The following is a 26357-nucleotide window of genomic DNA, read 5'->3' as shown; positions in this document are numbered from 1 at the left end:
TATATTGCCAACCAAATAAAGTTACAATGAAGCATTAACAGCAAACAAAGCAATAGCGTAAGCCAAGCCTGCACAAACCTAGCCGGATTTAACTTGAAAAAATCAAATAAAATTTAAATATTAAAACATGATTTCTCAATTCAACTAATTTTATTTGTTTTACTTGATTCAACATGGTACGATTGAATAATCATTAGATAATCTATAACCATATATTCTTTCAACATATAAGGGGTTTGAGATGCCATGGATTTCTTACATTCAGATGCTCTCGCAGGAGTTAAACCTAGCAGTCGGTGCGAAACATAGGTTGCTATATCATGGCAAACATCAGTATATAAAGCGACTACTGCTTCCTATAGCAATAGCATTCCACTATATACCAACAGTTAATTGGCTTCGTCTTCATCACAAATAGCAATAGCAACCCTACAGGTAAGTGATCCATGCATGGATTAAAAAGTGTGTTTTCAACTGAATGTTATCATTCATTCATGCATGCATGGATAATCAAATCAGTTTTTGACATTTTCAGAATTCTATGGAGGTTGAGCCTTAGTTCTTATCTGCTTCATCTTCTTATTTACGTGTGATGATTAACTAACATTCTCTTGTCCTATTGGAAAACCAAACTGATCAACATGGGATTCACAATCTGCTGCATCTTCATGGATGCACACAGTCTGTTATCAGTTTCATTCATGCATCGATAATCAAATGCATAGTTATCCTTCATGTTCTTATTTACACATACAAAACAATGGTCGAAAAACTACTTAGAATCACTCAACACGATGCGGGTCTTGTTTTCTCGTGTTGCTGCAATAGGGGCATTCGTACAACTTCGCCTGCTTAGCCTCGTGAGGGGTAATGTTGACGCATACGTCATGAAACAACATATTACAAAAGTCACATCATATCCAATCATCATGTGATTTATGTCCTCCACATGCACCACATGCCTCATCCGGTGATACCCTTTCTTTGCCGTTTGCTCGCTTGCTCCTGCTTGAGGATTTACTACATCCCTGTATAAAATGCCAACAAACATCTACTTTTACTCATCCATTAACCCAACACATGATCTTAAAGCATTAAAATGTCCAACTTACGGCTTGTGCGGTTGGCTTGAATCTCTGCTAGGGTTAGAATCCGATGGCTTATCCTTTGCCTTTTCATTTGCATTTCCATACGTGGGGAGTGCATTGATCATTATGAAGAGACTATTCCTGAATCAGATAAGTTCTAGCTAGGTTATATATCTACCTGATGGACACAAATACTCGAAGAAAATTGAAGAATCCGAGAAACATAGCCGTGGAGAGCATTGGTACTGCCTATGTTATTCTATGGGATATAAATGAACCGAATTGAACAAATAAGGTTGTGTTCGTGTTCAATTTTTTAGCAATCATAAACTTGTTCACTAACATTTTCGTTTAACGTTCACTAACATGTTTGATTAGCGGTCATGAACATGTTGGTGAACAATTTGTCGATCACTTTATTCCTTTACACCCTAAAAAAATACAAGATAAAAGTGGTAGAGGGTGAGGGGGGAAAGTTATACCTGTCAGCTTTAGTGAAAGTACAGCTACCACCAAGAAAGAAAGCCACTGCTAGTAGCCATGAATCACTTGCAGCGGCAACAAAAAGCAACCAGTCATTTCCGGACACCTCATCTCCTGGACAGTTAATACCTGTAAAAGGCTCCGGTATATCTGCAGGTACCAGCTCAACAGGTGGCTTAACTTCTCATCTCCCATCTGGATGTCCATACAAGCAGAGGTCCTCCTCGTTATCTGGAAAAACAATACAGCATTGCCTTGTAAAGAAAGCAAGGTGCAGTTTAACTTCATAACCAAGAAAGAGAAGAAGCTCTTACTAGGATCGCATTGCTCATGAAATTCTTCAAAATCTACGCCAAGACAAAAGAAAGAATGGGAAATTGAATGCGGAGAAGATTAACGGATTATAAAGAAAGGGAAAGATTAAAGAAAGAAGAGAGAGAGACCAGTGGTTAAGGCTTTCACCAGTGATATAGGAGAAATATGTATTATGATTTTTCTTTCTTTAAAAACCACGGAGAGTCATGAAATTCTGAACTATATTATAATGATAAACAGTTGGCAGGAACACTTGGTTTTGAGATCAGGTTCTGGTCTGGCAGCAGCTGGAGGTCTGATTCCAGAGCAGTCCGCTTCTTACGAGCCATTAATCTTTTAATGCACTTTCATCTGGATCACTCTCGTTTAACTCTTTGATGTAATGATGACATGGAATTTTCTTCCCAAGTATATGCGAAAACCTAAAGCTTTTCTCTCACCGTTATTATCACTCAATCATCATTCGCTTTCGACCGCTGTTTATCTATAGCTAACATCAAAACGTTTTTTATTTTTATTTTGTTCATGCAAGTGTTCTTCGAAACCCACTTGGAATTAAAAAGAAAAATCAAGCCAAAGGTTTAATCTTTTCTTGATTTGATCTCTACTATCAGTTGTCCGATGAGATTGATCTCAAAGTATTTTTTTTAGACAATTTTCTCACCGTTAGAATTTTATTATAGACACCTCAAACCCATATTTCAAACCTAACGATTAAGTGACTGAAAAAATAAATTCACAAAATTTAATGATTAATTTTTCTAAAAAAATTATAGTTGAATAATCAAATGGAAACATGTAAAAAAAATTATTTACTAATCATTTAGTTTACTCAAAAAATATATTTATAAAATTTTACTTTTATTATAAAAATTGAGTGATAAAAGATTTATATGCAAATATTAAATAACCATGTATCATATTTTTAGATAATTATTTTTAATTATTCTATGGGTAAAAATTATATAATCAAGTGTGGAAAGAGTTTCATAATTAGGGGGTTAAGTGAAATACTCTACCAATGAATCAATTATATATTTGGACGATGTGAAGGTCATATTTCTTTATCCATGTACCGAACACAAGAATATTTTAGGAGTAATCATTTAGTTTACTCATGGTCTTGTACCGTTTAAGTTTCTTTGCTATGGACCTAACTGAGTTTTATCATTTTCCTTCATGCATCCACAATCAAATCAGTCTTTTATCAGAAAAATCATATGATATTGATATGTATACGGATGGCCAAGTCTTGGCATGCACAAAACATCCTAACACGATCCAAGTCTTGGTTTCTTGTCGCTGCAAGAGGAGCATTTCTACACCTCCTAAGTCCGATACCTTTCCTCTGCCCTTTGCTTGCTTGGTGTTGCTCGAGGATTTAGCAGATCCAGACCCTCCCGGTGTTAATGGCAACAAACATGTTCAACGTTAATCCTACTCATCCAACACTTAACTATAAGGATCACAATGTCCTACTTACAGCTTGTTCAGTTGATTTGGCTCTCTTGCTGCTTGGATTATCAGAATCTGATGACTTATCCTTTGGCTCTTCTTTTGCACTGTCACCCACAATTTCATACAATGTAGGGAGAGCATTGATCATTGTGAACAGACGATTCCTGCGTCAAAAGTTAATACTTTGGAGTCTTGGGCAAGAAATGAAGATTCCGAGCAACATAAGCCAGTGGAAGAAGTAGCAATACCTGTCAGCTTGATTAAAAGAATTCACAGCACCAAGAAAGAAAGCCACAGATAGTAACCATGAATCACTTGCAGCAGCGATATTCCGCGCCCAATCATATTTATCCACCAAATCTCTAACAATGTTAAAACCCCATGGAGGGTTTGGTATGACTGGAGGTTCAAGTGGTTTAACTTCCCATCGTCCATCTTCAAGTCCATACAAGCAAAGGTCGACGCCCTTGACTGGGAAACGGAAGACAAGAAACACAAGGTTTAACCCAAGCTTGGAAAATAACTATCCCACAACTCAAAGAAAAAGTCTTGACGTCCAAGAATCATGCGCCAAGAAAGAGAAGAAGCTCTTACCAGGATCGCATTGCCTACAGAATTCTTCAAACTCTGCTCCAAGAAAAAGAAAGAAAGGAAATTAGAATGCGAAAAAGATTAATGGATTACAAAGAAAGGAAAAGATTAAAGAAAGAAGAGAGAGACCGGTGGTTAAGGCTTTCACCAAAGCTTCACGGCGGCCTTGGAAATCCCTAAAGACGGCGTCCACCGCTGCGTTGTTGTCTTGTTCTTGAGCATTGCTTCCCTCCATTTACCTACAGATTGATTCACACCACCAATATAGGAGAAATATGTATTACAGTAATTTTTCTTTCTTGGAAAACTATGGAGAGTCCTGAAATCCTAATATATATATATATATATATAGTGAAAAAAACACTTGGCAGGAACAGTTGGCTGACTCGAGTGTGATTTGGCTGACTCAGTCTGGTTCTTGAACTAGTGATTTAAGGTGCAATATTAATAAAATGTTTATACGGAACAATTTGTACCTCCATCCAGTAAATTATGTAAAGTTCTATGTGATTATATGAATTAAACATAAATTTAAAACGGATTTTTCGATATTTTTTTAATGAAATTAAAAATGAATAAAATCAAAATAATTAATTTTGGTATAAATATTAAGTAAATTAATAGAAATTTATCTTTATTCATACAAAGAGAGTGGAAATCTAAAAGCGCTTAAATATTACACGGGATTATTAAAGAAAATTACTTTTCATCAACACACAAAATTAGAGGGAATATTAGATTTTGATGGCCCCCAATATTATAGAAAATATCATAATTTGAAAAATAAAAATAAAAATTTGACATGAACTAAAAATTTGATAAAAATACTAAATTTACAATTATATATCAATTACAACAATTTATTACATCTTATTAGTATTGAAATTTTAATTTGTAAGTGAAATTAATATTTCAACAAATAAGTATAAAATTGTATATTTGTGATTTGCTTTTATTATAATTTATAAAGTAAATACATACTTTTTTTTATTTTGAGAATATCAATTTTAATTTAATATAATATATAAATTTATATAAATATTCCAAAATTTTAAAGGGAAAAGAATTATCAAATATCTTAATGGAAAATTTAACTTGAAAAAATTCAGAGGGTAAAATTTAATTTTGATGCAGCCTCAAAAGAACATGGACGAAATTGAGATCCAAAAGCTTTGCATGCTACACCAGTGAGTCACCACCTCACGAAATCTGAAATCAGGATCCCATCGATAAGGAAGATGTTAGAAATTTATAAGCAAAAAATAATTAAAGTAATATCAGCATAAAATAAGACAATTGTAACAAAGAAATTTAATGTAATTTAATCGTGTTTACTTACACGATGATGAAAGAAACCATAATCATCTATAAACGTAAAGATCGATGAGTATAAATACATAATATCATATTTTATGTATCTAAGAAAACTTGGTATACATATACCAAAACTCTCCAAAATAATTCTCACATATTCTAAAGTCTAAGACATACTCTCTATTTAAAATTACAATAAGTAATTTTCAACAAGTAGAATTATAACAAAATTCAACATAATTTTTAAATAGAGTTGGAGTTAATATCTAACCAGAGACGAAAATGACGAGACGAGGGGAAGTAACTGCATACTTTGCAGGTAAGAAAACGAAGCATGCGTGTTATAAAGAGAATGATGTATGAATGAAGCACAGTTCAACAGCTGTGAAATGCTCCAGTTTAATATTCCAGTTGGATATAATCTTAAACAATGCAAACCAGTGCTATGACATCAGGACATATAGTAACATATATTCCTCCGGACTTTTCAACAAGACAGAAACTAGGTTGCAAACAAGGTGGCTGCAACGCTTGAGGGATAAGTAATATGCAGCCATATAATCCTACCAAATGTTATCCAGTGACAATTCATTTGGGAAAAAAAGGTGAATTACCATGTCCGTTTTGCGACGATTCGGTTTCCTTTTTCTTTGGCATGTGTTGATCCAAAAACTGCTTGATTGTTTTCCAGTATTGGTCACCTTCAACCAACCAAGTGTCCATGTGCATGCCAGTAGGGAATTCGACAAATTGACATCGCCTGTTACGAGCTGCTGCTTTAGCATACAGCATTTGCATATGGGATGGGGGAACCGTCTCGTCTTGTAAACCGGAAAGGAAAAGGACAGGCTGCTTGATCTGAAGATGTCAAGTTCAAAATAGAAGAAAGGTCTGTCAACTAGTAAAGTGACTTAGAGAGCATACAAACAAGGAAAAACAAGCATCATCGTCCTGACCTAGTTCAAGAAATTTCTTGAAGGTGAACTAATTTTATTCTTAAGCATCCAGTCTATAACTAGTCAGCAATGAATTCATTGTAAGCAAACGAATCAACGTGGAACTCATTTACTTCACAATTCATGTAGAAATAATTCATAGAAGGTGACCGCTCAAATTAGAAACAACTTACCTTACATGCAAAGGACCATGCGACAGAGTGCTAACAGTTCATCTACATGCATGTCACTAATATAGTCTAAAGAGTAGTCAAGCTAAAGTTCCGACCAACATGTAGCTACCTGGCCAATGGCGTCAATGGTACACCATGGAGAGCGAACAAGAAAATTAAGAATTTTAGGACCTTTTGTACCAGGGCCTCCAAGAAACCACTTCAGGAGAGGGAATAAAACTCCCGCCATGTCCAGAATAGATGTGAAAGTATTTTCTAGTATCAGTGCAGCAACCTGAAATTTAAAGGCAAACCAAGAAACGACATGCCAAATATGGCTCAAAAGGATAAAGATATCTAGAAGTACAAAAGCTTTGAAACCTCTGTATGAAGTAGAGCAACCTGATTGAGAATAAAAATAGTCTCATGCCATATCTACTTTAACAATAATGACTCAATTAAGAGAACCGATATCTCTAGTAACGCCTTCCATTTTAGGTCGTCAACATAGTACTAGTGCTCATACCTGAGTGGGATGTCTATCTATTTTCGTTCCATTCCCACTCATGATGTAAATTCCCTTCTTTCCAAGCCACAGACTAAGGTTTATTTCATTAGCATGGTTAGAGTTCCTGTCATCCTTTAGACTAACTAAAGTCTAAAACTATATGATATATTTGTTCCACTCGTGCACATTGATGTAAATCTACACTGCAAGTGATCCAACATCTCCAATCAAACCACAAGCTTTACAAGGAATTACAATATTGCCACACTATTGATACATGTTGAAGTAGACAAGTATAACATCTTTAACAAGTATACATGTTGCTCACGTGTCCAGCATGAATATGAACCACACAATTACAATATGCTGGTTTTTATTCTAGATATCTCAATTCACACGAAGAGAGAGATTTAAATGGAAAAATCACCAGAGGGATACCTTATCATTGTTATTTTTGGTGAGTGCAGCTCCCACAGCCCCCCCAAGTGATCTTCCAAAGACTACTATTCTATCCGCGTCAATATCAGTTCGCTGAGAGAGATGATCCAATGCAGCCTGATTGAAAAAGAGAAAAGAAGGAAATAAAGAAATAGGTAAGATTGATGGCATATTAAGGTTGTATCTTTTTTAAGAAAAATAGAACAGAACAGAGAACCTGAGCATCATTAATAATTCCAGGTTGAGAAGGATAACCATCACTCGCTCCATAACTGTTTGATCAATTAAGCTTCATTCGACAGATGAGTGGTATACTAAGAGGAATCAAGGTCATACATATGAAAGCTAAAACGGAGAAGCATTCATTAGATATTTAAGACTCTCACCCTCGATATGAAAGCATGAAGACATTGCACTGTAAACTCTGTAACATTACACGAACCATTTCCAGACGGTGAGCAATATCTGCAGACCAGTGGTCAAGGCTGCGCAAGAGGAAAGAGAAACCACCAATTGAATCCGATAAAAAGATTATTAAAAAAAACCAATGAAAAATAAAAGGATACTTCCAGCGTTCTCTTGAAAAAACAGGAGGGTTGGACCTGCAAAATGAGCAGGAGTAATTTCTAAGCATTGAAATGGTAGGTCGTCATTTTCATTTTCTCCTAACCATTTTCAAGTTTTACTGCAAATGTTCAACATGATGCAAATTGCAATAGCTAAACCAAGTGCTTAACATAGAGAGAAGCAGTTAACCAAACAAATCTTAAACCATGTGTTAAAAAAGTTCATACCACAAAAGCGAACACGATCCCCTAAGAAGGACAAATACCAATAAAATTTATGTAATTCAATTAAAACATATAACACGGTCCTTATAGAAAATGCTAAAAAGAAGCGGATCAGGACTCGGTGACCTCGGCAATCAGGGAAGAGCTTGATGAACCAAGAATGGAGTCGAACTCCGTCGGAAGACCGGAGCCAAACGTCCTCGTAGATGAGCCGGAGACGGGCCGGCGTTATCGGGTAAGATTTGGTTAGACCCGGCAAAACCGGAATGTAAACGAGCTTCTCTTGAAACGCCACCAGCAATGCCAGCCCTGCCACCAGTATCCCTCCTATTCCGTACAAAATTAAGCTCATGTAAGACACCATTCTCTTCTTCTTTTCTTCCTTCTCGTCGTCTCTAACTTTTCTTTTTCTTCAGCTTCCTCTGAAGATTGTTTCCGTTGTACAGATTTGTATAAATTTAATATTTACTACTAACTAAAAAATGACGTTAAAATCATGGGTAAAATACACCGTATATCATTTTGTTTCTAAAAAATCTAATTTAATCACTTAATTAAAATATTATTACAAATAATTCATTTAATCAAAATATTATTATAAATAAATGACTAACAGATAAATATTAAACGAAATAACAACACAACTTAATAATTACTAAGATAATATGATAGATAAATGTTAAATTAACACAAATATATTTGATATTCGATTTTAATTTAGTTTGATTTTAATTTGATTTTCATAAAATAATCACAATTTCGGGTATTATAATCCAAGATTAAAATCGGGATTAATTATTATGTAAGAAGATAAAAATAATAATTACAATAACTTAAATAAAATAATCCGAGATTTAAACCATAGCAAGCCTATAGACGATCCACGCATAATAGACATAAGCAACATTCATAACAAATCAATAGGCCTAGACCTTTTAAATTTTCAATTTCTGGTCAAAGCACTCTAATTTCCTTGAACAAGTCCTACATTCCTGGCAGCAACCTTCTCAAGGAAACCCTATGCAGAAACTGTTTCTTAAGCTTAAACCTTGCTTGTAGAAGCTAAACAAGGATAACTATAGTGATATCTCTGCCAGGGTAAGGCTTAAAAGAGAGATCTGGAATAAATTCAGATTTCAATTCTTAATGGAAACAATTATTTTGATAAAGAATTGAGTGTTCAAAAGGAGCTGATTGATTTAGAGGAAACTGAGTATATGTTCTTTAAACAAAAAACGAAAGTTCAATGGATCAAAGAAGGTGACAAATGCACCAAACTTTTTCATTCTGCCATTGCCTCTAAAAATAAAAAAGACACCATTAGGATTCTTATTAATAATGAGGGTAAAAGGCTAGAGACTTATGATGATATGGCTAATGAAATAATTGATTTCTTCAACATCAACTAGGTGCCACTGATCCTATAGTTCGTCCTCCATACCATTCTTCCTTGAGAAACTTGCTTCAAATCCATTTGTCTACTGAGGTTACTACTGATCTGATTAAAAATGTTAATACTGAAGAGATCAAAGAGACTTTATTTAATCAAGGGAATGACAAAGCTCCAGGCCCTGATGGTTTCACTCCTCATTTTTTCAAACATTCCTGGTCTGTCACAGGGGAAGACTTTGTTGATGTTGTCAAATACTTCTTTCAAGAGTCTAATATCCTTCCTGCTTTCAATTCCACTATTATTGCCTTGATCCCTAAAATCCAGAATCCTAGCAAAGTTAAGGATTATAGACCTATCTCTCAGTAGTTTACAAAACGATAACTAAAATCCTTGTCAATAGAATGACTAAGCTGCTGCCTGACCTTATATCCCTCAATCAAACAGATTTTGTGAGAGGTAGATCAATTATTGACAATACCCTCCTCGCTCAAGAATTAGTTAAAGGCTATAGTAGAAAGAATATTTCTCTAAGATGTGCCCTCAAAATTGACTTACAAAAAGCCTTTGATTCCCTTAATTGGGATTTCATCTCCTTCATTCTTAAAGCCATAGGACTATCTTCCATTTTCACAAAATGGATTGAAACTTGCTTCAAATAAGCTAGTTATTCCATATCTTTTAATGGTAGTCTAATATGGTACTTCAAGGGTCAGAGAGGTATAAGACAATGAGACCCCTTATCTCCAATCCTTTTTGTGATAGCAATGAATATCCTCTCTAAAATTCTCAACCTTGCAGCAGACAAAGGTATTTTTGGATTCCACCCTAAATGCAAAAAACTTGGTATTACTCACTTATCTTTTGCCGATGACCTCTTGATCTTTTGCAAAGGAAATCTTGATTCTATTGTTGGAGTTACTAGTGTCCTAAACCATTTCTATGTTTTATCTGGTCTAAACCTCAATGTTAACAAAACAGAATTTTATACGGCCGGTATTCCTGCTAGAACTCTGGACTCCATTAAATATGCCACAAACTTCAAACAAGGTTTTCTGCCTGTTAGGTACTTAGGAGTTCCTCTTGTTACTCGGAAGCTTATTGAAAAAGACTGTTTTCCTCTTTACGATAATATTAAACGTAGGCTTCATCATTGGTCTGGTAAACTTCTAAGCTATGTTGGGCGTCTTGAGCTGATTAATACTGTTCTATACAGTGTTGTTAATTTTTGGAATAGGCAATTTATCCTCCCTCAGAAAGTTATCAATCGTCTAGAACAGCTTTTCTCACGTTTTCTTTGGAAAGGAAACGATACTGCTGCTAAAGGTGCTAGGATTAGCTGGGATAGACTTTGTTGTCCCAAATCTGAAGGAGGTCTCGGGTTGAAGAGCATTCATTCCTGGAATAAAGCCTGCATGATTCAACTCATTCGAAAAATTATGGCTGGAGAGGGTTCATTATGGGTCGCTTGGATTCATTACTATGTTATTAGAAATAATAATCTAAACGATATTAAAATTAATTCTTCCCACAGCGGCACCATCAGAAAACTCATGAAAATAAGAAGTGAAACCCTTCCTAATTTAACTGCTGGTGTCACGAAAACAAAAGAAATATGGGAAGAAATAAGTGTTCATAGAGACAAGGTTTCTTGGCATAAAGTGATTTGGTTCCCACTTCACATCCCTAAACTAAGCATAATCTCATGGATGGCAATTCTGGATCGCCTTCCCACTCGAGATAGACTTATTAGAATGGGTATTGCGTCTGACAGTCTTTGTATTTTGTGCAATGAAGATCATGAATCTAGAAATCATTTGTTTGTTGACTGTAATTATGCTATTTCTCTATGGAATTCTATTATGAATCTATCTAGCATGCGAGATATTCACAGGTCTTGCGATTCAAGGCTTGGTTGGGCTGCTCAAACATGGAAGGGTAAATCTCTTCTTTCCACCATATTGAGGATCGCCTGGACTGCTTTCATATACTTCATTTGGGAGGAGAGAAACAGAAGAATTTTCAACAAAGGAACAAAAACTTCAGATCAACTACTCACAGCTATAAAGGAGATTGTTCGAATCAAATTCAGTGCCAAGGACATAAATAAACTAGATTATGTTAATTCTAGACTCTGTAATTATTGGGGTATAGACTAACCTTTTGTCTGTAAATATGTGTTTTTACTCCCAATTGGGATGACTGTTGTAGGATGAACATTTTCTATTTGGGTAATAAAATTCTACTTATCAAAAAAAAAACATTCATAACAAATAAGAACCAAGCATCACTTGAATAAAATTCCAAGCCAAATCTATTCCAAAAGTAGACAGAATCTTAGAACAGATGTTTTTAAGACACTTTACAGCTCACAACAAACATGAAAGATGGTTGAAACGTTGATAATAGTAGATAATATAAAAGCCAAGGATGAGTTGCCAACTTCGTTGCCCCGGGTTCTCACAGGACAACTGAAGAATATTGTCGGATTCCATTGCACACACTGCTCGCACCAGGAGAGATGTCTGTGAACCCGTGTTTCGGCAGCTGGAAGCTGCTATTATTGTTGGAGATGCTCGAGATGTCTGAGCAGCTTGTACTTGAACCGCTGCAGTCTGCTACACTTGAATAGCTCTCGAGTTCTGATCCACTGTTAATTCGGTCTAAGCAGCTGGCATCGGAAATGGAATGGGAACTCAGGTTGAAAGTTGGATCTGGAGGTTGTATGAGCTTCTTTTTGCTAAGAAAGCGTCCACTGGATCCCCTAACCCTATTCAGTGCATGACGATGTCGAGATTCATGAAGATATGACTGCATTTAATTCAAACCAAAGCAATTAATGGCCTTGAAAAATGTTGCCATTACTAGTACAAGTTCATGTATAATACAATTGCTAAAGCTGCATTTATATCCTTTGGTCATTAGTTTCCAAACTATATACCCCATGCACTAATCGTTTGTGTACATACGAATTCCGAAATGAATTGTGTGTAATATACCTTTCGAGATTTGACAAGTTTGTTTTGTGCTTCAAGCTTTGAACGATGTCGCCTCCTTCTAAGAATCCCATTATATTGTTTTGCATTGACATAAACGGGGTCATCTTCAGCAAGATCAAGTGGTAGCGGAATTTGTGCCAGTGCACTCCCTCCTCCCATCTGCGCCTGAATCTGATCAAGTTCAAAACAAATTGCATTATAAGAAGTAAAAATGGTAACTCGAGGGATCCTACGCTAAACAAGGTGAAAACTTAGACCAGTACTAGAGGAGCAGGGAAGGTGGTTGAAGAAAAGAATTTGAGATTTTCTAAGCTAACTGACCCACAGCTAAGAAACATTTTGTCGATAAACAGCATACCGCAATAACATCCTATAAAGCAATTAAGATGTCAATGATTCGTAGAAATGAAAATAAACACACTAGCAACTAATGCAGCAAGGCACAGTAGCTTGGGAGATCTTACAATAGCCGGTTGCCCATATGGAGTAAATAGGCCACCAAAGTACATGTCCGCATAAGGATATTGAGCAGGAGCCTGAAATATGATGAGGATTATTAATTTGAAGCAGAGCCAACAAAATGAACTTAGTAATGAGTTAATGACTGCTAAACATGCTAACAATACCATTGAATGGTTATAGTTTGGATTGGAAGGGCTGAACATGGTGTTTTGATTGTTAATCAAGAATATGGGCTTCGATTGACCCTCGAAGTCCTTCCCACAACTTTGAGCCTGGCCTGATGAATGGGGAAACAATTATGAAATCAGGCAAGCATTGTTGAACCTGATAAACTAGACAACAAGCTTCCCTCTTCAATAAACCATCTGGTGGATCCTTTTCAGCACATTCAGAAACCAAGGCAAATCACATTAGTGCATCGACAGCATGAAACAAAGAACGCTAAACACCAACAACAAGACTAATATTCGCAAAACTTGCACGAACCAACTATAAGAACTAGGACATTGCTAATAGATAAACAAATTCTACCAAAAGTTTGCATCTTCTCAGGCTACTCACTGACAGTTCAAGTCAATGAATAACACTTCCAGAAGCATCAATACCAGATTCAGATGAACAGAATGGAGAACCAGTACCTCCTTTGATACTCATTTCAGGATGAGATTGAGCAATCGCTTCAGATGAGGTCGATTCCTGGTCCGGTATTTGAGGATCTCGACTCTTTGGTTTATAAAGTTTGGAGGGAGTTTCCTCTTCCAGACCCGTGCTTTGGGGTAAAAACAGTGCAATTTCTCTTTCATTTGAGTTCCACCATGGTTGGAAACCAACAGATACACGGGATCCCAAATGAACAGATTGTTAATCGAAGTTTTTCTTTGACAAGTTTTGAACCCGAAGAGCCATATATCTAACCGAGACGATCCTTATTAACAAACAGACCCTCTTTGTCGCACTCCGGTATCAACTACTAAAAGAGTTAAAAATATATATAACGAGCAGTGGATGTAATGTTTGTCATAGGCAGAACCAAACAAGCAATTGCTGAAGAAAATAAGTTGATGGAACACTAAAAACACAAGCTTAGCACATGAACCGAAATCACAAGTTAGATTCAGAAGGTAATATTTGTCAATTTATTAACACTAGATGAAAACTCAGACCCGAACCGCAACCAAATGCACCAGGCCATCTTCACCCTTCGGAGGTTAAATTGAACAAAAAATCCACTTTGAAATCATGAACTGCTACAATTAGTAATTGGCATGTAATAGTTTAGACCCTCATTTCGATCATCAAGAACTCGCTCGGCATTAATATCGGACACATAAAATTCACAAGGGGGTCAAACGAAAAACATTAATGAATGTGACCAAAAGTAGCAGTGAAAAGAAAAGCATGTATTTGCAATAACACCTTATACAAATTCCATGAAGAATGATAGTCAAAACCCAGATTCAAAACCATGTGCTAGAGCTACTACGCAATCGAAATACATAGAAGACACCATCATCATTGTCATTACAAGTCAACTTTAGACGAGCAAACGAACCAGTTTTTCCAGTTAAGGCATGCTCAGAAAGTCAACACTGTAAAAGGAAACATTTTTGCCCTGCATGCAACAAGAAAGATCTGAAAAAAATCCCAGATAATATGCAAACAGTTCGGCCACTAAGCCTTGAAATCGAGACAGTTCACAACTAAAGCCTAGCCTACAAATTCAGCAAGGAACCAGACAAGGTTATATATGATGGGTTTTCCATGAATAAAATAGCAAGTTATTACAAATTCCAATGAATTAAAAGAAAACCCTAGCTGAAAAACATGTGAGATTTGAACTTTGAAACTTGAAATATAGTAAAGCTTCCTAGTGACATGCAACAGAGATTAATACAAGAAAGGTAACAGATTCAAGAACATGGGAGGGGAAAATAACAATCAACAATAAAAAGAGTAAACCTATATATCAGGGGGGAAATCCCAGAATTTAAGAATCGGGAAATTTTAGCTGAAGAAGATCCAAGTTCATGTCCAGAACCCTAATCTATACGGACAAGATAATGCTTAAAGGTTCATGCTTATGAATATGATCAATTCCTACAACAACTAAAGAAACACGTGTGCATAAAGCAAGAATACTAATGCAGCCAAAACCAGAAACAACAGTAGCAAACTACAATACCGAGAAAGAAAAACATCAACTTTACCAACTTCTACAAGAACAAAAACAGCTTCATCATCATGATCAAACATTCATTTAAAGTGGGAAAAGGGAGAAAAGAAACAGCAGTGGTAGGTTTAAAATAATAACAGAAAGAAAAACCTATAGGATCTGATGAGGCTTGAAGAAGAAGATGAAGCAAAAGCAAAGTAATGTTTGAGTTGTTGGGAGAAACTTGGGCATGTCCCCTCCCTTGAAACTCTCCAACTACTCCTCTTTCTCCCTCTTCAAATGGATGCTATTGGCACCCTCATTTTCTTCTTAGATTTTCTAGTAACGCCAAAAGAAGTAAATGAAAATTGAAAAGAAAAATAAAAGCGTGAAAATAATAATAATATACTATCATCACCGTTATTTCATCCACTACCGCCATTAAAATCCAGCTTTGACCATCGCCTTTGTTTCTCGACCTTCGGTTATATATATATGCGTTTCTTTCAATATTTAATCTTTTCTGTATAATGGTGAATTTCATACTTATACTTCATGAACATTAAAAATTTAACCCTTTAATCAAAATTTTATCTCATACTTTATTAAAACTAAGAAATTAGTACAATTGGGTAATATTATTGAAATTTATCATTGAATTATTAATCTTAAAATTAATAGTTCATCAATGTATACATAGAAAAATAGCAAACATCAAGTAAATTAACAAACTCAGTAGTTTAAATTCACATATTCACCAATAATAGGATTAATTTTTCAATTTTATAAAGTACAAGGATAAAATTATAAAAATAAAGCATAAATATTATGTTTTGAATTTTTATAAACTAGAAGGATGAAACGTACAATTATACCTTAATCTATTTTGTCTTTCGGGGACCATACTCCACCCTTTTTGAGTTATTTAAAAACGACTATAACAATCAACCCTAAAACTGATATCATCGTTTATCAACCAAACATGAAACAGAAAGCAACAAGAAGTGATTTAGAGAATAAGAAAAGAAAGAGCGGCCAAGGTTTTTCCCATACTAAATTAAATAGAATAATTATGTTGGCTATGAGTTACTTTGATTAAAGCCAAATCTTTGATGCAAATGTCAACCTCTCCAAGCTGCAGTTGGGGGAAGATGTTGGACTGTGACACATTATAATAGTAGACGAAGACGACATTTAAAAAAGATCAATTTAGTGATAATGCTGTAGTCTAACATTTTATGGAGGTTGGGCTGTCGTTTTCCCCTTCGGCCTTTATTATCTACTTGTACGAGATTATAATCAATGGATTACTCTATTCAGGCAAACTCTCTCGCTATCATTAACTGCAGTCATTATCTTAACCCGCCTCTGACGAGTTAATAATAGCCCGAGTTAAACCAGTTTATCGGCCTTCCAATGATGCAAATTAGCCCATCAAATTTCTCCGGTGGGCCTTTCGATACTATTAATGAAAACATTAGCTGAGCTCAGTAACGGCCTGCGCCAATCGCAGACTCTCTCTCTCTCTCTCTCTCCAAGTCCCCACTGCCAACTCCACTTCTTCCATTAATACAATATACAGCAAGAAACTGCAATAAAACACTGTCCCATTATTTATAGCCATTCTCTGCTTAACACTTCTTCTATCTCCTTCGATGGGATTTCAGGAGCTAATTATTTTTCTTCTCTCTTAAATCTTTTCTATTAAAACCCTTTTTGTTGTTTTAATTTGTTATTAATTTTGGGTTAGTGCAGAGAATCTCTGGTCGTTTCATCTTAAAACGTGGCATTAAAGAGCTCCCTGAGTCATTACTGAGTCTCGAATATCGAGCTCCCTGAAACTGCAGAGGCGGAATATAGAAAGAAATACTAAGAAATATAACCCTTTAGTTGTTAGTTCTCTCCCTTAACCACCAATGATATTCTGATTTCCGGGTGCATTAAATTTTTGTTTCTCTGTACGGTAATCTCGAAAACTCGTCTGTTGTTGTTGATCATTAATCTCTCCGACTCACTAGTTTTACTCTGTTTTTTTAGAGAAAAGCTGCTGATGAATTTATTAGTATTTCATTGTTTAGTTCTTCAAATCTGACAAATCGTAAAATGTAGTTTTGAATGTATTCTGTTTTTGTTTTGTTTTTTAACAGAAGACTTCTTGGTTTTCTAAGAATTTCGAGAAAAAAAAACAATGCTGACGTGCATAGCTCGTTCGAAGCAACCCGGTGATGATTCAGTGAGTCAACCAGAAGAAATGGACTCTTCTACCACTCCCAGCGTTAAGCACAACCAAGCCATTAAATCCCTCACTTCTCAGGTAATTTTAACTCTCGATTTTACAACGTTGAGATTTTTCGAGCTCTTTGGTCTTTGTTTGGCTCTAATGATTTTCATTTTGGGTGTTTGTTTTAGTTGAAGGACATGGCGCTGAAGGCGTCGGGTGCGTACAAGCACTGTAACCCCTGCACAGCGCAGAGTCGGTTGAGGAACTCGGGCGAGTTCGACGCGGACTCAGACAGGATCAGATGGTCGTATCGTAGGACGGGGAGTTCGAGCTCGGCGACACCGAGGACGTGGGGGAAGGAAATGGAAGCGAGGTTGAAAGGGATATCGAGTTCGAGCGGAGAAGCGACTCCGAAATCGTTGAGTGGGCGCCGAGTCGACACGGTCGTATTCGCCGAAGAAAATGAGCCTAAAGAGTGGGTGGCTCATGTGGAGCCCGGCGTACTTATCACCTTTGTTTCACTTCCTCGCGGCGGTAACGATCTCAAGAGGATACGGTTCAGGTGCGCCGCGCCCTTATTCTCCCGGTTTTCTATTTCGATGGTTCTGATTTGTTTTCCTTGCGTTAGATTTTTTATCTTGCGGTTGCAGTTATTTTCAAAATGTTAATCAATATTCTTGATTTTTTTTCCATAAAATTTTGGGTTACGTAAGCATGAAGTCGTTGAACTATATAAGAATGATCATTTTAGTAGTTAATCTTTTAAATATTATAAATTAGTCCTTAAATTTATCAAATTATTATGAAAATAATCCGTAAACTTATCAAAATGTATTACTATTTTATCCTTGCAAATTGTAACGGATTAGAAAATCTAAACCATTTTGGAATATTCAAAAGGCCGTTTAACAAAAAAAAAAAGTTTTACGTAGTTCAATGACCTCTAGTATATTTTATCCTAGAATTCGTGTTTTGAATAACATCTAACGAGCTTTGACTAGCATTATTGATACATATTATCAATACATTAAATATAATTAAAAGAATTTGATGTGTATAAATTATGAGAAAATATAATTTATGTTGTGCATTGCATATGTAAACTCTCAAATATGGTTGCAAATGCATCAAAATTACATGCAGTACTAAAAATGAATACTTATATACTGATGGATTTTGCTGTTTGTGTTTTTTTAAACGCTGCAACCAAACACTGCCGTAGCAACCTCGGCAGGAAAAGCCAGAGTTTCTGTAGGTGAGGGCCCAAGGGGTGTCACAGTAGGCTTCACGCCTAATGAAAAGCAATCCCATAAAAATCCAAAAGCAGAACTCATTGTGCCTCCACCCACCATTGATTGTGTTGGCAAAAAAGCTTTTTTTTCCACTCACCCTCTGCATCTTGTCGACCAAGCCTCTCTTTTCATTCAAGCCAACAAAAAAAAATTCCCCTTCACGCCTGATTCTCCGTGCCATTGTCTTCTTCCCTTGTTCTTCTAATGCCCCATTTCTTGTCATTTTGTCACTAAACAAAAACTACAAGCAAGACAAAGGCTTTTACCCTTTTTTAAGCTTAATATTTGCCAACACACAAAAGACCATGTCTTCAATGGATAGTGACAGGAGGGATCGGTCATTTTATCAAGGGAACATTGCTGTTGCCTCTCACTTATGACCCTTGGCCTCATTTGACTTTTATTTTTTCCCTTTCTAGAAAAATTGATTCTAATTGGTCTCTTAATTGATTTTATTTTCCATCACCACTTTCATATTCATGACGATGGACTGATGGTATCTGATTTAATGCTTTGATAAAGCTCCAAAGACAAGACACATCCCAATACATCAAATACATGGATGCCACTTTGAAATTTTTAATATTTCTCCTTATCTTAGGCTGGTTGGTAGCTTATTTATTATCCCAACTAATAATGGAGAAATTCTTAGTCACAAGATGTATATAAGCCAACCTAGTGGCCTCAATATTATTAAATTTTTCCATTCACATTAAATGGTATAGGTGCATTTATACTGTCCGTGATTGGTTTTAGTTAGTGACTTGTGAATAAGGATAATCAGATTTTATGTTAGGGAATGAACTTATAAAATTGTAGGGGTGAAAACAGATTATCAATAGCAAATACAAAAGAAATACCTAAATTATATGAGAATTTAAAATTTTCAGGGGCAACTAGCCCCAGCCGCCTCTCGGTCCATCCCTGAGGATGATAGCATGGTATAGTTGTTAACTTTATGTTTAATCCTTTGTTTTTTATGATTTTAACTTTGTTCTTGGCTTCCCTAATGCATGTTATTGTATTGCTACATTTTAGCACATGTATATCTTGAACCTCCAGTTTCTGATTTCTGGTAATGCTAATCTCATGAGCATCAGGAGTGCTGAAACATAGTTTATTTTGTTTGACTAGTCGGGAAATGTTTAACAAATGGCAAGCGCAAAGATGGTGGGCAGAGAATTATGATAGGGTCATGGAACTTTACAATGTTCAGAGGTTTAACCGCCAGGCATTCCCACTACCAACACCCCCTAGATCAGAAGATGAGGCAAGTTCTTAGGCTGTTGCCTGCTTAACACAGTGTGCATGAACCTATGTTACTCGGACTCTGGTGTGAGTGTTGGATATGGTTAGATTTTCTTTTTGAAGTTATCCCCATGTCCATGTATTGAACGTAAATGTCGAACATGAGTGCTTCAAGAACATTAGAGTCCAAGCAACATGGGAACGAACTGCACCTATCTAATGCCCTGCACTATTGCTGTGAAAAACTGAACTTTGAATGTTAATAACATCATTCTTTTGGTTTCTTATAGAGTTCAAAAATGGAATCAGCAGAAGAAAGTCCTGTAACACCACCATTGACTAAAGAACGTTTACCTCGTAATTTACATCACCCGACTGGGATGGGAATGGCTTATTCATCATCAGATTCACTTGATCAGCACCCAATGCAGTCTCGGCATTATTGCGACTCTGGTCTTACCTCGACCCCAAAACTTTCCAGTATTAGTGGTGCCAAGACAGAGATATCATCCATGGATGCCTCTATGAGGAGTAGTTCATCAAGAGAGGCCGATCGCTCTAGAGAGCTATCCATTAGCAATGCCAGTGATCTTGAAACTGAGTGGGTTGAAATGGATGAACCAGGGGTTTACATTACTATCAGAGCCTTGCCAGGGGGCAAAAGAGAGCTTAGGCGAGTTAGATTCAGGTATGGTTCTAGGACATTCTTCAATATAAGCAATAGTCGGTTTGCTTATAAACAACCGATATTGACCAGGACCATCATAACCGATAAAGAAATGTGGTCGTATGACTTTATTAGGCTGTAAATCCTTTTTTTAACAGCATAAGTACCGAGTCACTTATTCTGCTTTTACAAGCTAATTTTACTCCCATGCTTAGACAAATCCAGCATGAACTATTCACTGATGAAATGTGATTGTCTTAACCTTTTACATCACTCTATATCGTGCAGCCGGGAAAGGTTTGGAGAGATGCATGCCAGACTGTGGTGGGAAGAGAACCGAGCCAGGATACACAAACAATACTTGTAACCGAGCAAAACGAAGGAGACTAACGGCTTGCTGGCATTCTCTTGTGCCATACTCGTGGAATCTCTTCTGCAAAGTTGTAAAGCAGGTGTTTCTGCCACCTGTTGCTAAGGTTTTTGTTTTTCCAGCTTCATAGTAGCTATTAGAAATATGATGGTGGGATTTTATATTTTACTAGTTTCTTTAAAATCTAAAGTTGGTGGGTAAACAGCATCAAATGTGTATCTGGGGGATGGTAAAAATGACAATCCAGTATCAATGAAAGAATGTTTTTCATCCTTCTTTGGTACTCCTGCTGTTGTTGCTGCTGTTTTCATCCGTTTTATGATTTAAGAGTAATCTTATTCGGACTAGGGTTGTTGAATGAGTTGAGCAGCTCGTGATTGGCTCGATAAACACCCCTAAATTTCAGACCAAATTGATATTTAAATAAAGTTCTTCCAACAATCATTACTTCGAAACAATTGGCACAATATATGATGAGTTCATGATCCAAACTCAGCCCACGTTTAACACTTTCTGGACTAATAAACTGAGAAGACCTATCGAGATGGACTCGACCATGTTCACTGATCCCGGCCTGATTCCTTTACCCCAAAATTTTGCAGATTATATCTAGGTTCTTTTGAGACCCCAATGATTTTTTTTATTGCTATTTGGTCACATAGTCACGGCAACATGGAAATCACGACTACAGCCTTCACCTACAATCTCTCGATTTACAAGGGAATAAATCTTATCCCATGCAACATCTCGAAAGATGTAAGTTATGGATCTAAGATTGACTTTCAATAATCATCTGCTTAATTTACAAGGGATATACCATAAACTGACATCCAGCCTTCACCTACAATCTCTCGATTTACCTTTAATCACCACTCTATCAAGTTATACATCAACATATGTATTTGTATATCTTAAAAAAAATGAAGGGTTTAGATCCAAAACTTGAAATACGAGAGGGGCTAAAACCATAATTAGGCCAACAAATATGAGACAAATCTCTGGAGTATGATCTTCATCAAAGAAGCACAAGGCTGAATGAGGTATTGCTTTCATTTTTTCTTCTCTGATTCAGGAGGTGAAAACTGGGTGATAAGCATTACAATGGCGGGAAGAAGAGTGAAAGGAGAAAATGACCAGACATTACGCACTCCATTGATATCTGATTGGCTGTTCTCTGACAATTTAGCCCCAACAAAGAAAAGAAGTCACCTTTAGTCCTTACAAGTTCGAAAACATCATCAAACTAAGTAAAAACTAAAATAAAAACAATAAATAAACTTTACCCAACAATTACACCTGCAAACAGCCTGGCCTGGCACCCCCACCCGCACGCGCGGCACTCTCAGCTTTACATCAACAACAAAGTACACAGTTCTCCCATTTTCTTTGCTTTGCTTTTTATCAGGATTAATTGCAACATCATCCCTAAACTATGAGCTAAATTATAGTTTATTCCCTTAACTATTTCTCATAATAAAATCCAAACTCTTCGTTCATCAGTAGTGTAAATCGAACAACCAATTCAATTAAGGATTAATAGTAAATGAATCTTTATAAAGCTCGATCCGTATTAATTACACATTAGAGCGGATACTATTATCAAAGGGAATACTAAATACAGGTTCCAAACTAAACAGTCCAGTTCATATTGAAGAATTCTTTTACTTTGTGTTGTTCTCTCTCTCCTTCTTTGGTCCTTGTTTCACATGATCTACTTGCATATTTATACTTAATCTGTGTCTTTGCAGCTTTTGACATTCTCTAAGTAGACATTAAAGCTGTAAATTAACCTTTCACTGTCCCTTTTCTTTTGTTTCCCTTCTTTAATCTCAAGATTCCCCTGTTTTTTCCCTGTATAAATCTCTGTTTCCCCTGTTTTCGTTTTGCGCCTGTGTGTTGTGTATGCAAAAGAAGAGAACAATATGCATAGAAGAGAGTTCCATGATAGACACTACGGTTCCTCATAGAATAAGGACCCCTTCTTTCTCTTCAACCCTTCTCGATGCTATTTATGGTTCCAACGACGATTAGGGAAACCGAAACGAGCCGACATTGTGCCATTACATGGAGCAAACAAGTGCAAACCCTGTTAAGAAACAGGGCATTGGTTCTGAAGATATTAATTTTTTATCCATTATTATTATTATTATTATTATTATTATCATTATTATTATTATTAAATTTATATTAAATATATTAAATACATAATATAATTACAGACCAATTACAATTGGACCGGCCCAGTTACAAACCAACCAAACCGGTCCAGATCCAACCAGAAACCCTAAATATTTGGGTTTCCAGTTAGGGTTTCCTAACCCTAATTTAACCAGCCGCCTCAGCTCACAGCCGTTGGATCTGGCAAGATCCAACGGTCCAGATGGTTCCAGAGAGAAACCCTAGGGTTTGATACCCTAGGGCCACGCGGCGCCGCCCCAGCTTCCACGCGGCTGCCGACAGTTTTCTCGCCGCCTCCGCCGCTGCCACGTCCCGAATGAAGACTCCAGAAGATCAACGTCAGCCGTCCATGCAAGGCTACGGGTGAGTCACCACTGGTAGTCCGGTGACTCACCGAGGCCCCCTCTTCGGACCGGTCTGAGACGAACACCGGTGGTGGCTATAAAAGCCACCACCCCAACCTAAAAAAAAAGGAGACAGAAACCAAGACAGAAACAGAAAACGGAGAAGAAAAAAACACAGAGAAAGGAAAAAAAAAACACAGAGAAGAGAGAAGAGAGGCAAAAGCTTACCCTGTCATCGGAGAGCCCCAACCGTCACCGGATCTCACCAAAACTTCGAAAAGCCGAAGGTATTATTGTAGATTTGCTCCGATTGGGAGCCGTTTAACGGAAAAAACATCGAACCGTCATTAGGACGGTCCGATCTACATTTAGGATAAAAAATATTTTTTTCCGGCCACCGAAGACGGTGGCCGGCGGCGGTGGTCGGCGGCAGAACTCGCGGCGGCAACGGCTGCCGGATTCCCTCCGTGAGGAATCTAGAGAGAGGCCAGAGAATTCTGGCTCTCTCTCTCTCTCTCTGCTTAAGAAAAAGAAAAAAAAGAAGAATGAAATGGTTGGCCCGAAGGGCCAGCCGTTTGGACTCTTATAGTCCTTCCGAACGACGTCGTTTCGGGAAGGACTATGCGCGTAATTATGAAATAGTTAAACCCCGTCCGCAGTCCCTCGTATTCATAAATTTTACATTTTGGTCACTAAACTGAATTTATAATAATTTTAATTCAGTCTTTGAATTTTTAATTTTATTCATTTTAGTCCTTTTTTAAAATAATATTTAGGATAAATGACAGATTTAATCCCTTAATTTTAATAAATAAATTTTTTATCCCTAGTTCATATTTTTAATTAATTTTATTATAAAATTTGAATTTTAGATAAATTCATTTTGGTCACTAAATTATTAAATTAGAAAATAAAATATTTAATCCCTATAATTTCAATTAATTAGTAATTAGATTTTTAATTTTATTTTTATTATAATTTAGTCAATTATTTTATATGTTTTCATTTATTGTTTTTAAATATATTATTTTAGTAGTATTTGTATTTGTATTTTATTATATTGTTAAATATTTTTATATCCATAAATATATAATAAATAGTAATTTTTAAATATTTATTTTTAATATCGAAGAAAATGACAGTTTTAATACAACTGGATGTCCTATTCTGATATTTTAAAATTAAAAAGTAAACAATATAATTTAAATTAATATTTATCAATATCAAAGAAAAGAGCTGTCTTAAGGCACCTAGAAGTTCTTTTCGGATATTTTTAAATAAATAAATATTTTTATAATATAGAATTATAAATTAAATATATTTTTGAATTTTTAAAAATTTTAATAATAGAGACAATTTATAATTAAAAAGTACCAATTTTGGGCGTTATAGGGGTGCTAATCCTTCCCTAAACGTAACCGACTATGAATCCCTTTTTTTTATTAAAAAGAACGAATTTTTGGTTATAAAACGCAGATCAGTTTATCTTTTAAAATTGATGTTTTCTTAAAAACTCTTTTAAAAGATATTTTTTAGGTATTCGACCTACCTGACCCAAAAGGCCGATGGCGACTCCCAAATTATTTTCAAAACTATTTATTCACATCACTTTCCCCGCCAAATTTAATATTTCGTGCCCGGACGAAAACCGGTTACGACAGGTTCCATGGAGAAGGCTTCAAGTCTAAAACGGGCTATCATGATTGAAAAATGGATTGAAAAGAAGAGCAATTATGGCTCAGATGTTCATTTCAACTCGGCTTCGAGCTCATCCGATTCCAGCAACGGCGGGATCTTCTCGTCATTGAAGCCGGCTACGCGCATGGACGACAAGAACAAGCAAGAAAAGGCCAGGCAAGAAAGTGGTGGCGGGTTCTCAAAGACCAAACTCCAAGCATTGAAAATCTATGGTGAATTGAAGAAAGTGAAGCAACCGATTTCCCCCGCGGTGGTCGAATCACTTGCTTCTTAAACTCCATTTTCAATGCCAATACCAAGAAAGTGAAGATGTGCTCTGATGGGGTCTCCGGCGATGTGAATTTTCATCGAAAATCGAAATAGACAGCTTCGTCACCCACTTCATTTTCCAGGTCTTGTTTGAGCAAAACACCTTCTTCAAGAGGTAATAATAAGTACAGTAATGGCAATAAAAGGTCAGTTAACTTTTGTCCAGTTAGTGTCATTGTTGATAAAGATTGCAGACCTTGTGGCCATAAACGCATCTATGAAGAAGATCCCAGATTAATGCTCACTTCAACTGCTCAAAAGAACCTTAAATTTTCTTCAAGAAACGAGGAGCCGAAGAAGAAAGAATCTGCAGTTGGCAGTAAAGCAAGTGGTTGTCTAAGGAGTTATCAAAGAAAGGGTATTGGGAAACTGGATTTGAGAGGGTTTATTGAAGATTATGACAATGATGATGAAGATGATGCGTTGAGCTGTTCGAGTTCGGATCTTTTCGAGTTGGATCATCTGATCGGGATCGGAAGGTATAGAGAGGAACTACCAGTGTATGAAACTACTAGGTTGAAAAATAATCAAGCCTTTGTTAATGGCTTCATGTTCTAAGCTAATTTTTCTTTTAAAATTGTAATTATTGGCTTTGGGGTTTTCAATTTGAAAAATTAAAGTTGTTTGAAAAAAAATACTTAGATTTTCCTTTGCATTGCATTAAACCGACTATCACATCAATGCTTATGTTTTGTTGGACAGGTCCCCATGGCTATCACATTGAATATGGACCCTTTGAACACCGAGACAGGCAGCTGATGCTTTGACGGATTGCCAAAGCCAATATTCTTGTAGGGTTGTTTTCGTTTCGTCTGAACATCCAACTTCTTATCACTTACGATATTACGATATACGAACGATGTTCGATAATGAATATTGTTTGCAGACAAGAAGGGTCTCATAAGGAATCTCAGAGGCCAAAATGCAGCATTA

At 36.3% G+C, this 26357-nt stretch overlaps 2 protein-coding genes, 1 long non-coding RNA gene and 2 pseudogenes across 3 annotated transcripts; 2 read left to right on the top strand and 3 right to left on the bottom strand.

The window, feature by feature from the left end:
• Positions 1 to 837: 837 nt before the first annotated feature.
• On the bottom strand, positions 838 to 19033 carry LOC120156669. Its single transcript, XR_005519078.1, has 3 exons — positions 18915 to 19033; positions 3228 to 3232; positions 838 to 848 (listed from the first exon to the last, which is right to left on the bottom strand). It is a non-coding gene; the product is annotated as an uncharacterized LOC120156669 (long non-coding RNA).
• Positions 5832 to 8502, bottom strand: LOC120156668 (alpha/beta hydrolase domain-containing protein WAV2-like). The gene is made up of 7 exons (XM_039167960.1): positions 8221 to 8502; positions 7870 to 7905; positions 7690 to 7768; positions 7521 to 7575; positions 7304 to 7420; positions 6488 to 6652; positions 5832 to 6107 (listed from the first exon to the last, which is right to left on the bottom strand). The coding sequence occupies exons 1-7, from the start codon at positions 8456 to 8458 to the stop codon at positions 5838 to 5840; spliced, it is 960 nt and encodes a 319-aa protein (XP_039023891.1). The 5' UTR covers positions 8459 to 8502; the 3' UTR covers positions 5832 to 5837.
• LOC120156667 lies at positions 11752 to 14847 on the bottom strand (annotated as a pseudogene).
• On the top strand, positions 16796 to 21078 carry LOC120156666 (protein Brevis radix-like 4). Its single transcript, XM_039167959.1, has 6 exons — positions 16796 to 17060; positions 17245 to 17411; positions 17507 to 17880; positions 19745 to 19880; positions 20149 to 20546; positions 20814 to 21078. The coding sequence occupies exons 2-6, from the start codon at positions 17286 to 17288 to the stop codon at positions 20890 to 20892; spliced, it is 1113 nt and encodes a 370-aa protein (XP_039023890.1). The 5' UTR covers positions 16796 to 17060; positions 17245 to 17285; the 3' UTR covers positions 20893 to 21078.
• Positions 21079 to 22789: 1711 nt separating this feature from the next.
• Positions 22790 to 25982, top strand: LOC120156719 (annotated as a pseudogene).
• Positions 25983 to 26357: the final 375 nt, after the last annotated feature.

This window comes from Hibiscus syriacus, unplaced genomic scaffold (genome assembly GCF_006381635.1).
Source record: "Hibiscus syriacus cultivar Baekdansim isolate YM2019G1 unplaced genomic scaffold, ASM638163v2 tig00111234_pilon, whole genome shotgun sequence".
In the NCBI taxonomy this organism is placed as follows: Eukaryota; Viridiplantae; Streptophyta; class Magnoliopsida; order Malvales; family Malvaceae; genus Hibiscus; species Hibiscus syriacus.
The sequence above is the reverse complement of the archived record's forward strand: the minus strand, read 5'-3'. Positions and strand labels throughout refer to the sequence as shown.

Coding starts and splice junctions, on each gene's coding strand:
- LOC120156666 (XM_039167959.1), top strand. CDS start 17,286: ATGCTGACGTGCATAGCTCGTTCGAAGCAACCCGGTGATGATTCAGTG. Junction 17,412..17,506: donor TTAAATCCCTCACTTCTCAG/GTAATTTTAACT, acceptor TGTTTGTTTTAG/TTGAAGGACATGGCGCTGAA. Junction 17,881..19,744: donor CTCAAGAGGATACGGTTCAG/GTGCGCCGCGCC, acceptor TTGTTTGACTAG/TCGGGAAATGTTTAACAAAT.
- LOC120156668 (XM_039167960.1), bottom strand. CDS start 8,458: ATGGTGTCTTACATGAGCTTAATTTTGTACGGAATAGGAGGGATACTG. Junction 7,906..8,220: donor GCTCTTCCCTGATTGCCGAG/GTCACCGAGTCC, acceptor CTCATTTTGCAG/GTCCAACCCTCCTGTTTTTT. Junction 7,421..7,520: donor GAATTATTAATGATGCTCAG/GTTCTCTGTTCT, acceptor TTTTTCAATCAG/GCTGCATTGGATCATCTCTC.